This window comes from Harmonia axyridis, chromosome 2 (genome assembly GCF_914767665.1).
Source record: "Harmonia axyridis chromosome 2, icHarAxyr1.1, whole genome shotgun sequence".
Taxonomy (NCBI): Eukaryota; Metazoa; Arthropoda; class Insecta; order Coleoptera; family Coccinellidae; genus Harmonia; species Harmonia axyridis.
In genome coordinates this window covers 18149064-18162114 of record NC_059502.1, presented here as the reverse complement: position 1 = coordinate 18162114, position 13051 = coordinate 18149064, and the positions used below count along the sequence as shown (strand labels likewise).

Here is a 13051-nt window from a genome sequence, read left to right as displayed (position 1 = left end):
TCTTCTTCGAAGCACACCCGCCGGGTAAAATCCACTGTTTCAACTGTTCTTTGGTTTCTGGTGTGTACCAGTGGATCCATGTTTCGTTGACGGTCACAAAACGACAAAAAAACTCCTGCAGATTGCGATTTAACAACTCCAAACATTGCTCTGACGTGATCCCACGGCTGAGATTGTTTTCCAGAGTGAGCAAACGCGGGACCTATCGCGCCGACAGCTTTTTCATGTGCAATAATTCATTTAGGATGTGATCATCGTGTTCTTTGGAGATGCCTACTGTCTCAGCTATCTCGCACACCTTCATTCGGCGGTCTGCCAATAGGAAATCATGTAATATTGTCACGTAATCATCCGTGGTAGCCGTTTTTAGGGCACCTAGACGTTGCTCATTAAAGATCCACGTACCACAACGTTGAAACTCGTTAAACCAATTTATTACGGTCGCCATTGAAGAACAAGAGCTACCGTATACAGCATCCAAGCGCTCTTTGGTTTCGCTGCGTGATTTTCTTTCCAAAATCAAGAATCGAATCACCGACCGATATTGCTCTTTTTCAAAGCAAAACTATAAAAGTCCGATTCGGCTGATATTTTAACTGAAGCTGTCTAGGACGATGTACTACAGTAAATTTGTTCTGCTATAGTTACACCATTTGGCGGTGAGGCTAAGTGCTTATCAGACCACCCTCGTATGTACACAGAGAAAATGGGAATTAAGCCTAGTCATTACAATGAATCGTACTAAACTACAAGTAGGGATAAGTAAAGCAGAAAATGGTGCGACATTGTGTTTTCGAAATACCTCCGCTATGGAAGTCCTTCCTAATCTAACCAAACCTACAAGTAGGGATAAGTATTGTATCACCAAGAGTGGTGACATTGCTTTTCAAATTATCGTTCATTTATTTTATAAATTACATGACTTCAGCTATCAAAGAAGAATAACATGTACAAACTGTCGAAAAAAAACCTTTTATCCTTGCAAAATAAATTCTACTACGAACTTTTCATTTTATACTAGAAGAAAGAGTCAGCTTGATTCATTCAAATTCTTATTAAATCAAAATTAAATCATCATTAATGATTATCATGAGTATGGCAATTGAAAATCAAAAACAACCACAACCAATTCTAATTTCGAATGAAATAAATAAGAACAATCAGAAGAAATACATCGGTAACATAGCAAAGGGTTGATGACACAAACTGTAGAAATGTTTTGTCTGTTTTCGATTTTAATTTATATTTTTATTTCACAGCTTATCATGCCTGATCTATATGGCTACACAGATAGCGGCTGGTATGAAGTACTTAGAATCACAGCGATTTGTGCATAAAGATTTAGCTGCCAGGTGAGTTCGTTTAAAACTTCTGAATCCATTTATAAAATGCATTGTATTTCATTGTATTGGTGATTGCATCACCAAAACCAAGGAAAATATCACTAATGTGAAGAGAAGAGCTTTTGAGCTCTAGCATTCATGCACTACCTATATAAATTTATTTAGAGGCCTTCAACGGTTCAATTAACGCATGAATGAATGATCCCTCAAACGCTCATGACTTCACGTTAGTGCTTCTCCCATTTGTTTGTCGAATATATTCAATCTTGGACCGTTTGTTCAAGTTTAATTACGTAAATGAATTCTAGTTGTTGGGTTGAAAAACTAAATCTTATACGATTTCAAGGAAAGATCCAAAAATACTTGAAAACTAGAAAAGAGGGACAAGTCTGCAAACTCAGTGAAAAAAAAATTCGACATTCCCTTCAAGCGGACCATTGACTCATTTAATTTTTCATTGCCCATATTTTCTAACAGTATATCTATATTCCAAAATAATTACCTGATTGAATTAACTAACAATTTCATGAAATATCAATGTCAAATATTACTTTTTATCTCTCTTTAATACGACCTGTTTTCGATTCACGTATTTCATTTCAGTGAAATTTTCAACAATTCCATTTAAATTTTCACCATCAAAACCTCCAAGGTGAAAATATTTCCAACTCGAAGAAAATCGAGTGCCGATCAGACACGTTTATGAACACGAGAGAATCAATAATCCTCGACATTATTAAAAATACATTACCAATAATCCTCCCTCGATAGCGTAGAATAAAACCGTAATTTTCTCCTCCAGCGCGAGTCTGAGGCGTTCTATGTCAGTCAGAATATTCACGTAGATACATGAACCTTTTAAGGAACGAAACGATAATTTATTTCCTGGTTGAAGTTGAATTTACCGCTCCCCTGTCGAATATATTTTCCCACCACTTACAACGACGACTTAGGGGTTGAACAAAAACGGCATACCGCGCGCCTTCTATGGACTCAAATTCACATCAATTTTAAAAATACGTTATTGGGACAAAGACGCTGCTGAGATGTTCGCTATAAGGATTTTGAATACTGAAGGAATATTTGTGCTCCTCACTAGATAGTCTTTAATTCGATTAGTGCATATTCTGATGAAAAAACACTGGAAATTAATCATTCATAGACCATAATGGCGAAATTCTTCTGCTTACTAAAGTTGACACAACTTTTTTATTACTACTGTAGTACTGTAGAACATCATGTATCATTTTATTTCTTTACTTCATTTAAATTGTGTTTCGTGATGTTTACAATGAAAAACATGATTGAACAGAGAATTTATATCCAAATATCAAATACTAAAAGGTCAATTGAATATTGAGGTTCTGCAACTTTGGTATCGATATAAAAATCCATCGTTTTCAATATTATTATTTTAATTTTTGTAATTCCAATGACGTGGTCACTGCGTAATTTTATATGAATTCAAGAATTTCATTTATGGAGTTATTAGATCATTTTTTTCGCTTTTCTGCTTGACTTTTGTAGGGTTTTGATGATGCTTTCAAAACGGAATTTCACAAGAAGCTCTAATGAGCTTCGGAAATATTAGTTATTCTCGATAAAACATGTCAGCTTACGAGCCAAATTCTCGTCATTTGCGGGAGGTTTCAATTTTCTGCTTAAATATGAATAAATCTACGGCTGAGGCTCATCGAATGCTCTCAAATGCCTATCTATGGTGAGGCCACTATTGGTGAAAGAACGTGCTGAGAGTGGTTTCAACGCTTCAAGAACGGTAATTTTGACGTCGAAGAACAGCATGGCGTTGGAAGAGAGAAGGTTTTCGATGATTCAGAATTGGAGGCATTACTTGATCGAGACTCGTGTCATACGCAACAACAATTGGCAGGATCATTGGGATTGACGGAACAAGCCATTTCAAAACGCTTGAAAGTCATGGGAATGATTCAGAAAGAAGGAAATTAGGTTGCGTACGAGTTGAAGCCGAGAAATGTTGAACGGCATTTATTTGCTTGTGAAAAGCTGCTTGCAAAGTAAAAGCAGAATGGATTTCTGCATTGCATTATGACTGGAAACGAAAAATGGGTTCATAACGATAATCCCAAGCACAGAAAATCAAAGGGATATCCCGGCCATGCTACTACGTCAATGGCGAAACCGAATATTCACGGTTCCAAGGTCATGCTCAGTATTTGGTTGGACCATTTCGGCGTAGTGTATTATGAGTTGTTTAAACCGACTGAAATAATCACATGTGATCGTTATCGAACGCAAATAATGCATTTGAGTCGAGCATTGAAAGATAAACGGCTGCTATACAACAACAGACATGATAAAGTGATTTTAAAGACAATGCTCGACTCCATGTTGCGAAAGTGGTCAAGACATACTTGGAAACGTTGAAATAAGAAGTCCTACCCCACCAGCCGTATTATCTAGACGTTGCTCCTTCGGACTACCACTTGTTTCGGTCAATGCCACTCGGCCTGGCTGACCAGCTCTTCCGGTCTTATGAAAAAGTAAAAATTGGGTCGATTCGTGGATCGCTTCATAAGATGACCAGTTTTTTCAACGCGGGGTTCATACGCTGCTCGTAAGATGGGAGAAAGTAGTGGCCAACGATTGACAGTACTTCGAATCATAAATGTATAACCAGTTTTTTACAAAAAAAGCCTCGAATTTCGGAAAGAAACGGCGAAAGCAAAGTTGTACGCCTATGTAAAAACTGCGTTCAGATGTTCCGTAATCTCTCGGAGGAAATCTCACATTTTCGACCGTTCGCCAGGTTTAATCTCCCGCGCAAGAACGATCATAGACGGGAATATTATCGTCGTATTGCATGTTAATGTGCATTCATGCAGAACTTCGATGACTTATGAACAGGCAGGGTTCAGATATTGTGCAGTGAAAAGGAATTCCGAAGGGACCCTCGACCAATCTGCAACACGGCTGAGTTTGGTCGCTAATAATGTTTATATCGAACAATACGGTCAGGAAATTAATTTATTGATGACCTAATGGCGAAAGGTTAGATGTTGGACGTTTGGTCTTCTATGTTGAATTCCTCCCGGTTGAATGGGCAGATGTTCTCGGTTTTCGACAATAGGAAGAGATACATCTAAATCGAGGCTTTCACCGGTTTGAGAATCTCTCGGATTATTTGATCATTCAAGCAATTTACAGTATCCTAGATGTAATACTCGATGTTTAATTGTATTATGCGGTGAAATGATTTTTGAGCGGACAGATTGCTCTATCATTTCTTTATAATGTCTGTTTTCTTCGGGAATGGCCTCTAACGATAAGGTTTTACTCACTGAGGATGACCTCGTGGTCAAATTCAGTTCGATCCGTACGTCCTACCGAAAACACAATAACTTCTCAACAAAAAGAGCTAGAATCTCGAAATTTTCAGGGTTAGCTTGGATGTATGATGCCGCGTTTAATTTCGTTAATGGGCAAAATTGACCAAACTTTTCGTGAATATAAATAATTTTCATTTATTTCGAGATTTAATTGATTTTGTGTCCATTGTTCAATTGCAATGAAATCATATACACTGTGTCCGTGAAGTATGGAACAAATTCATTTTTAGCTAAACAGACAAATTCAAGAAATAATCCTGAAACACTTCAATTTTGATTTTAATTTACCGTATTTCAAAATATTAATCTAATAATAGGTACAGGGTGAATTACTTTCGAGTAATGACGTCACCGTCATTACTCTAGCTGAGCTGATTCCAGAAATGTATCACATGTTGATTCCAATTGGTATAGGGTGGACAAAAATACAATAGTTTTGTATGTGCTCATAAAGTAACGCCTAACATTCTTCATTAGTTAAATTAACAATATTATCAAAAATGCTTATTGCCTAGCGGCAATAGGTTTGAATGTAACACCTTGTAGTTTGTTTCATCTTTAGAATAATGAAACTGTATAAAAATAAGAAATAATTTCTTTCATATTCTGTCTGCTAGACCACAAGTACCAAACATGTTTGGAAACAGCTCATTTTTATTAATCTGATAATGTAACAAATTACAGGGTGTTACATTCAAACCAATTGCCGCTAGGCAATAAGTATTTTTGAAAATATTGTTAATTCAACTAATGAAGAATGTTACCTTTTACTTTATAAGCACCCACATAACTATTGTATTTTAGTCCACTATTTACCAATTGGAATCAACATGTGATACATTTTCGGAATCAGTTCAGCTGAAGTAATCGAAAAATTGAGACAAAATGGGGGTGTTCTATTTAAAAAAAATGACGGTGACGTCATTACTCGAAAGTAATTCAGCCTGTATATTAGATCATTATTTTAAAATACGGTAAACTAAAATCAAAAATCAACGTGTTTCAGGATTATTATCTATTAGCTAATCATGGATTTGTTCCATACTTTACGGATACAGTGTATAGAGTCTTCCTTTCAATTAGAAATTGATTTAAATTAAATTATTCCAAATGGCGAATGCGCCGGTTGGTTTCGCGACAATCCTCCTTAGTAAAAAGAATTTAATGAATTTGTCTGGTCAGACTTTTCTTTCTGTATAATCAATGGTATTCAATATTTTCATCATTGTTCTATTGAATTATATCCTATTCATGATTTCCCCTAATGTTTAATCCTACATTTCATATATAAAATTTGACTAAAAACTGGAAACAAAAAACATAAAATAGGTGAACTGCATAATTGCCAATAAGAGCATATTAAAATATTATTTCATCCGATTGAAATGGGGTGCAGAAAACTGAAGACAGGATAACTATTATCGACAATTGACTGGGACATTGATGATTTTATATAGGTATAAAAAATAAACTAGCTATGTATATTGCGTCTTGAAAATGAGGGTAACATATGTGTATATCAAAATGTGTAACGAAACAATGTTAATATTCATTAAAACATCTTTGTTGAATCTCATGATTATTATTGAATCGACTAAAGAATTTATTTTGTATTGTAAAAACTATGACAAGTTTTCGCCTTGATTAAATTCATCTTCTTTGTTTCAGAAATTGCCTAGTCGGAAAGAGATACGAAGTAAAAATTTCAGATCTAGGATCTTATCGTCAAGTCTACAGTTCCGATTACTGTCAGATTGCAGGTTCTCTTCTGCCTCTACGTTGGATGGCATGGGAAAGCGTCATTTCGGTGAGTAATTCACCTTTCTTGTCGTCTACATAAAAAATTCATTGAATGAGGACCAGTTGGATCATTAAGAATAATTTTCACACAATAATAATTAATTGAAATTCCTAAAATTCGACCTCATTCATTGGATATTTTCGATATAAAAGTGTCGACATCATACATTATGCGATATAATTTTTTTCCCAGGGTCATTTTTCGAGTAAGAGCGACGTATGGTCTTTTGGAATTACCCTATGGGAGATTTTGACTTTTGCTCGAGAGCAACCTTTCGAAGAATTGAGTAACGATGAAGTAATGGAGAATGTTACTCGATATTATGAAGATGAGGACAAGCCGGTGAGTGACACTTTTTAGTTAGTTATAGCGCTTTCACCTTCATACGTTCCAGAGGCATAGATCTTTTTATCTTTTTTTTTCTTGGGGAAAGGGGGTAATCGAAAAGAAATTTTTGACAATTTTGTTCACTCATATCTGTAATGTGAGAAAAAGAGGTTTGATAACGAAGTTTGAACCAAATTACTACAAATAATAGCTTTTTTTTATTACCGATTCGACTCTTCTTGCCTTACACAGGGTGTTCCTAAATTGGAGGTACGAAGGAAAATGAGAGAATGCTTGGATAATTAAAAGAATAATAACTCCTATCAACGGTTTTTTTTTTTTTCGAGATACAGGGTGTTTCTTATGCTTTTTTGTTATGCTTAAACAGTTTGTTGAATCTTCTGGCACCAGCCTTCTACTTGAACAAAACAATGAAAAGGTAGTTCAAATTTGCTTAGCTAGACTTGATATTTTTATAGAGTGTGATACATTATTGAATTCATAATTTTTTTCTTTATCACCCCATTAATAGAACGAATATGGCGTCCTAAAGAAAAAAAAAATTGAACATCGCGTCTCCGAAACAATGAAAAACGGAAAAAATCTTACGACAGTTATCTCCAGAAACAAATGAGTTATACAGAAAAAGAAAAAATCTCAATTTTCAGTTTTTTCGAGATATCTCGGGAATCATTCGAGATATTTTGGATCTGTTTACACACATCCCTGAATAACGCAACTTTTTTGTAATTTTTGCCACCCTGTATTTCTAAAGGTTCTCGATATCTCTGTAGTTTCCCTCTAAATAACGGGTGTTTTTTTCGAGGTATATAACTTTAAGTTGTCATTACTGTCCAAGATGGTGACCGATTTAACAGCTGTCAAGTGATTTATTCTCAGTTTGGTTTGGTAATTCATCGTGAATAGACTCACGCCTGAACGACTCTTGCAAATAGTGCAATTTCATTTCTAACATAATGGTTTGGTGCGGAATACGTATCGCGCACTACGTCCATTTTATTTTGTTTAGCGATGAAGCGCACTTCTGGTTGAATGGCTACGTCAACAAACAAAACCGCATTTGGAGTGAAGCTAATCCTCAAGTGTATGTCGAAACACCGTTACATCTAGAAAAACTGACTGTTTGGTGCGCTTTATGGGCTGGTGGAATCATTGGTCCGTACTTCTTCGAAAACGATGATGGCCAGAACGTTACAGTCAATGGTGATCGGTATAGAGCCATGATTACTAACTTTTTCATTCCTGAATTGAACAACCATGATGTCCAGGAGCTGTGGTTCCAACAAGACGGCGCAACATGTCACACAGCTCGTGCCACAATCGATTTATTGAAAGACAAGTTTGGTGACCGCCTAATTTCACGTTTTGGACCTGTGAATTGGCCTCCAAGATCTTGTGATTTAACACCGCTAGACTACTTTCTGTGGGGCTATGTAAAGTCATTGGTCTATGCGGATAAGCCACAAACCCTTGACCATTTGGAAGACAACATTCGCCGTGTTATTGCCGATATACGGCCACAAATGTTGGAAAAAGTCATCGAAAATTGGACGTCCAGATTGGACTACATCCGAGCCAGCCGTGGCGGTCATATGCCAGAAATCATATTTAAAATGTAATGCCACAAGATTATCTTGCGGATAAATAAAATTCATGTCAATCGAATAATCCATCGTTGTTTTATTTTTATAGCTCTAAAAAAAACACCATTTAGTTCTAACCCTGTATAAGATGTCCTAATTCGAAAATCAAGTCGAAGAACTCAATACGTTCAAAAAAGATGACATTAAAAAAAAACAGTAATGGGATACTCTTCGGCAAATCTGCAGCAAAAATATTGTTGAAAAATATACGGTGCTCCATTTAATAAACGCCAACTCTTCTCTATATCTCTAAAACGGTAATAAATTTCTATGATCTGTTTTGAGTACCTATCATATAAACAATAATAATTACGGAAAAAAAAATTAGAATTTCTGGAATATCTTGAACAAAAACCAAGATATAGCGGAATATTTAAAATAGTGATTTTTCATAAATGTTATTCAAGAATGAACCAAGATATTTGTGATCTCTTTCTGATATCTCATTATTCGAAAATAGAGATCGGGAGTCCTTGAAGATTTTTTTCTTTGAGTCTTATAGTTCTCGAGATGCTTTCAGTGAGCTCCGATTTTGGGACACCCTTTACATAATATCATTTCATCTTAAGCATTAATAAATTCAGTATTATTTTTCCCCCCCTATGAACTCATATAAACTTAATAGCTTCGAGAATATACATACCATCAAACTTAACTGTCATCCATGTGTTATCACGTGTTTCCCCTTTGTTTCAGATTCTACTCAGCGTCCCGGTCAACTGTCCGAAGGACATATATGACTTAATGTGCGAATGTTGGCAACGCAACGACGTTGACAGGCCGAAATTCCGGGAAATTAATCTATTCCTGCAGAAGAAGATATTGGGCTACAACCCCGATTTCCATTGAGTCATTGGCAATGACAATATGTTTTATCGACAATAAAATGATAACTTTAAGTAATAGCGGCATATCAATAGGTTATTCGTTTATGAATCTATCGACTTATGACAGCCGTCACGAACTCTGTTCTGGAGGTATTTTGTATATTTTGTTGAAATTGTGATCCGCGCTGTGTTATATACTGAGTGAGTCTTGAGTGTGTACATATATAAAGAGAATTGTTATATCTCGTTTCACATTTCCAACTATTGGGAAGCAGTGCAGTATTTAGTACTGCGATATAGACTTCGTAAGTTCAAATCCATCAAATTCGAGAAAAAATATTCTGACTCGGAGGTACTTCCATGTCGGCTACTTAATGATGTGCCTAAAGTGGAGGAAGGTCACAGTAACTGAAGAGAACAATAGGTTCTCCTTGTTCTGTTCTTAGAGGCCTAGGAGAGTTAAAATAAAATAATGACCTCCCATATTTATGAATGCAATTGAAATGAGCGAATATAGAGAAAAAAATCAATTTTTTTAATGAAAGAGGACTAATAGTCAAATTTGAATTAAGAGGTCGTAAAAATTATTCCATGAAATTATTTCACTGCTCAAGTAATTATGTCTTTGAATGAGACATATTTATCTGTTCATTTGTACCTATACCTTTTTTAAGAGGGAACACCACCACGTGGCTACGGAATTAGATATATTTCTTCTCTCCTTCTTGTAATATTCCAAAATTTTTCAATTTGCAAATGAAAATAAAATGTTGGTAACTTTACGTTTTTCACCAAACAATTGATGATATGATATCCTTACAAAGCACTGATGTATTTGAAAAATATTCGCGAAAACAATCCTACAAAAAATCATTACAAAGGATGCAATACTCTAATTTTGTAAAAACTCATGAAAAGACTCATAAAGTACTTGTTTCCGCTGAAAGTTGGAAATATTGTAATATTCCTCACCTTCTACTGATCAATTTATCATTCTGTCAACACTGCACATTATTTTTGTCCCTTTTCCTCTGGTCAAATAAATATTGACTGATCACGAGAATGTCACGTGGTGATGTTCGCTCTTAAAATACTGGAGATATTTTGCAAGACTCAGTACCTTGATTAAATTTCATTGGGATTGATTTCAGACGAACAATAACGTCATCATTACCAATGCGAAAAATTCGACATGTAACCTACTATGAGAAAAATGTATGTATTAACAAAAACAAACTCAGTATAGTATTCCAGAAGTGATTTGCGGAAAATTGTAAATTTGTGATTACGAAGTAATTTGCGGAAAAATGTAAATTTGTGATTACGAAATGACACTTGGGTAAGATTAACGCCGAAATATTTGTAAATATGGCACCAACGAAATTTGAATCGAATTTTGTCGATTGTACAATTTAAGAATTGTTCTCAATCTTCATTATCACAGTAAACTCACTATTATTAGGCTCATTGAATGCATCATTTGAGAAACATTATCAATATGACATTTCATATTTCAGTAATATAGCTGTGAACATATTATTCTTTTGCAGCTTAGTTTTTCGAATAACTTTTTTATGTGAACGTGTGCTCCAAGAGCTAGTCCATATAATCCAACAGTTCACATTATCTCATAATTTTCGAAACTTGGAATATTGAACACGTATGCTGGTTGATGTCCAAAAATTTGTGAAATACTGTTATTTCTTGACAGTATTATACATATCTAGAATTCTAATGTTCTGTACCAGTAGACATTATGTCTTCATTTCAAAAACTAAGTAACACTTATATTTCAATTAATTTTCACAATATACGAATGCAACTTCCCTTATTCCACTGAAAAAACTGCAGTCTTGTAATTTAGGAATGTAGTTAATCTCAAGCCAGCCAACTGTTGAATAAAGATAATAACTAAATAACTGAAACGTTTTCAATTGAAAATTCACCATAAAAAGTCAAAACTCACACTGGAACAGTATATGATATCGAATTTATTGAAAAATAGTCTATAATGATAGGAAAAAATAGATTGATGAGAATAAATTCAACTGAAGAGGTGCTATTTCAATGAGAAGGGCTCCAAACACAGACTGTAAGTATACTATCACTTAATTGTAGATATCTGAAATATGATAATACTGTTCCTTTTGTATCGTTTTATCTATTGTGAAAATAAATGGTTGTTTTTTCAAAATATAACGAATTTTCTGTGTATAAATTTTAAAATGAATTTAATGCCTAGATAGCATAAAATTGACTAAGGAAATAACACATTTGTAAAATACCAAATGTAATACGTATTATGAAGAATAGTAAAAACCAATGTAATTGTAGCTATATAAGTTGTTAGATCTCCTCATCTGTAAATAATGCCCAACAAGTATTTAGAGGAGCATTTCCTTCATCTCATGCTCGATGTATTGATCCAGATTATTCAATAATATCCGTATGCAGAAAGATATCAGGAGTCCAAATTGTAAGTACCTACTTTTCAATGATCCCCAACTGAAAAGAGACTGAAGCATTTGCAACACTTTCAGGTCAACTTCTGACTGATACTCAGAATATTTTAATAATAACTATAAAATATCAAGTTTTCAGGCTGTCATGAACTCCTTTCGAAATTTCACCCAAAACTTCGTGATCATCCTCAGATGAGTTGTGCTCTAAGTTCGTACTTTTTGCACAAAACTGTCAGAATTAGACAGACTGAGATTCCTCTGAAGATGCCGACGGCTAAAAATCCTGGAAACAATTAAAGTTTCTACGGTATCCGGTCGTTTATGCTTTCATCAATATGCCCATATTTTTCAAGCTAAACGCTTTAATGGAAGTACTTCAATAATGAAATAAGTTTTCCGTTATTTTCATCTAGGAGTTTTTGAGTTGATATAGTTTTTACCGAAAAAAAAATATAATTGTAAATATCTACGAAATATTAACTTTCAATCGAAATTCAAAGTTTCTTGGCAAAGCTTCAAATTAGACAATAATAGGTATATCATGTTTTCAACATGCAATATTATAGGGTGTTCCAAAATCTTCACCAAAAACTGAGTATCAAAAGTACTCGAACTTTTTCAAATGGAAACTACTCTTCAATAGACTACTGTTTCAATAGACACAACCATCTAAAACAAAAATTTATTAAAATATAGGTTGAATTGAACCTAAAATGTATTGCGAAAAGTTTTTCGATTATCTTACTCATCTGACATTTTCGAAAAGTTCCCTGTAGACAAGTTTTTCAACCGTATTCTCGACTGTTTTTTTAACAAAATCACACTTTCAACTCTCTCATATAATGTGACACACAATAATTGGTCATATGGCCAATTCAAGTTTTTTCTGTCTTAACTCGACATTCTCTCTGTATCTTTTTACCGATGAGACTTCATAATCGAAAGCAGTAGAGTTTCCGTCAGCTGTCATAAAATTATCTCGTCTATCAATCATCAAACTTTTATTAATTATTCATCCATTATTTTTTTCTGATTACAAAGATTCCAGTATCATAATAGTTATTTATAATACAAGTGCAGAAGGCATTGATATTCTTCCACGAGTTCAAAATTCAAAAACGAGCCACGAAGTGGCGAGTTTTGGAATGAACGAGTGGTAGAATGAGCCTTCTGTACGAGTATTATACATTATTTTCTCTAATTCATTGTATTTTCATTGAAATTAATGAAATATTTCCATAAATATAATTTAGTGAATT

At 34.4% G+C, this 13051-nt stretch overlaps 1 protein-coding gene across 4 annotated transcripts in view; it reads left to right on the top strand.

The window, feature by feature from the left end:
- Positions 1-12123, top strand: part of LOC123672184 (discoidin domain-containing receptor 2-like) — a 354429-nt gene extending 342306 nt beyond the window's left edge. For all 4 annotated transcript variants that reach the window (XM_045606195.1, XM_045606192.1, XM_045606193.1 and 1 more), the window contains 4 exons: positions 1260-1352; positions 6380-6518; positions 6705-6854; positions 9200-12123. In XM_045606195.1, the coding sequence (XP_045462151.1) occupies positions 1260-1352; positions 6380-6518; positions 6705-6854; positions 9200-9352 (535 nt within the window). In that variant the 3' untranslated portion in view covers positions 9353-12123. The remainder of the gene's footprint in view (positions 1-1259; positions 1353-6379; positions 6519-6704; positions 6855-9199) is intronic.
- The last annotated feature ends 928 nt before the right edge of the window (positions 12124-13051 follow it).